Raw genomic sequence first — 1856 nt, 5'->3', positions numbered from 1 at the left:
TATATATATTTTTTTTTTTTGTAATTCACACCAAGCAAACAATTTTCTTTCTCTTTTTCAATTTTCATTTTTGTTTCTTTTTCCTATTGGATCTTGGACTTTAACTTGAAATTTGTTTTGGCGTGTGGATTTGAACTATATATATTTTTGAATCAACAGACCCGACAAATTGCTACATATTATTTGAATTTTTCTCTGGCCTATTTGTAAATATTACTTTATAAAAATCATTTGAACTGAGGTAACAAAAAGGATGTAGAACTGCAATTCAAATTTGAATTTAAGAAAGTAAAATAAAAAAAAATGAAACTAATATAGCTGATCTAAGTGTAGCTTTTATTGTTCATTATATTAAAATATTTATTTTATTATTTTAATTTCATTTTTAGATAACCTAAAAATAAAAAACAATTAGCAATCATTTATTTGTGTTTTTTTATTATTATAGTTCTATGACTAACGCAGATTGGAACTTTAAGTCTCCTATTTCTTGAGATTGGATTTAAGGGGTAGATTATGCTTTATTTGTAATATAACAATTTTCAAATTAACAAAACTGACAAATTAAATGCATAATTTGGCACAGAGTGTTTTCATGCGGGATTATAAATGTTTTTTTTTTGTTTTTTTTAAAGGCATCTTGTTTTCATGGTTGTGTATTGCTCTGACAGCAGAGAAAAGCTGATAAAATCTATTTACATTTCAGGACATAAATACGCATAATTAGTCTAAATTAATGATGTAATTATTTATGTTTTGACTGTGCTGGACTAATGAAATGACTATCGTGTAACTGCTAAATTTCTTTCAGTTGCAGTTCAGTCAATTCCTCTTCCTGTCATTCAAACTCTGCATCCTGTGGGACGAGTGTGTGTGTGTGTGTGTGTGTGTGTGTGTGTACCCTGCATCATGCTCCTGTAGGCCGTGTCTGTGATGGCGTAGATGTGTGGCGGCATCTCATGTCGTTTCTTGCCCTTGTACATCTCCACGATCTCCTCCGAGTAACTTTCTATTCATCAAAGAATCCTGAAAAATAAAATGTCTACGATATTAATAATCAGAAATGTTTCTTGAGCAGCAAATCAGCATATTAGAATGATTTCTGAAGGATCATGTGACGCTGAAGACTGGAGTAATGATGCTGAAAATTCAATAATCCATCCAAAGCAAACCCCTTGAAGTGGATTAAACCTGTTGGAGAAAGGCTCTGATCGTGTATGAACATGAGCTGCTGTCAGACTGTAAGTGCAGCGGTTAAAGCGTGGCCGAGGCTCGCTGCAGGAGGCCAAATTAAAGCCTGACGGGGGGGGGGTCCGGACGGCGCCACGGGACAAACACTCAACCAGAAAAATACACACTTCTTGGACCCTTCTTGTGTGAGGGGTTGTGCAACATTCACAATCAAATCAAGATTTTTTTCATTCATTTTTATTTGTGTGAATAAAGTTGAACCCACACAACAAACACTCATTTTTGATTTGGCACGTGGATTCTGTGGATTTTAAATGTAAATGTTTGTTTAAATCAACAAATCCAACAAAATTATTTTCTACATATCATTTGTCACAAAACTTTCCTATCTGTAAAAATTGATTTTTGATGTAACAAACAGAATGTAGAATTGCAATTGAAGTTTAATATCTATATATACATATATATATCTATATATATTGTACCATGTAATGATAATGGACTAGACTAAATTAATAATAATAAATAAAAATAATAATGCTTAAATGCAAACATTTTATAAGTAAATAAATTATATACTTACAAAAAGTATATTATACAAATTACTAAATGTATAGGATTATAATACATAACCTAGATAAATAAATAAATAAATAAAACAATTT

At 30.8% G+C, this 1856-nt stretch overlaps 1 protein-coding gene across 4 annotated transcripts in view; it reads right to left on the bottom strand.

Annotated features, from left to right (window-relative positions):
- LOC107745511 (myosin-9-like) overlaps positions 1 to 1856 on the bottom strand; it is a 63969-nt gene that overhangs the window by 42128 nt on the left and 19985 nt on the right. For 2 of the 4 annotated variants that reach the window (XM_016559397.1, XM_016559400.1), the window contains exon 4: positions 902 to 992. The exons of the other annotated variants lie outside the window; for them this stretch is intronic. In XM_016559397.1, the coding sequence (XP_016414883.1) occupies positions 902 to 992 (91 nt within the window). The remainder of the gene's footprint in view (positions 1 to 901; positions 993 to 1856) is intronic. 4 annotated transcript variants of the gene reach the window in all.

The sequence above is a fragment of the Sinocyclocheilus rhinocerous genome, unplaced genomic scaffold (assembly GCF_001515625.1).
Source record: "Sinocyclocheilus rhinocerous isolate Xijiao unplaced genomic scaffold, SAMN03320098_v1.1 scaffold1159, whole genome shotgun sequence".
Taxonomy (NCBI): Eukaryota; Metazoa; Chordata; class Actinopteri; order Cypriniformes; family Cyprinidae; genus Sinocyclocheilus; species Sinocyclocheilus rhinocerous.
This window is presented reverse-complemented; position numbering and strand designations above follow the sequence as displayed.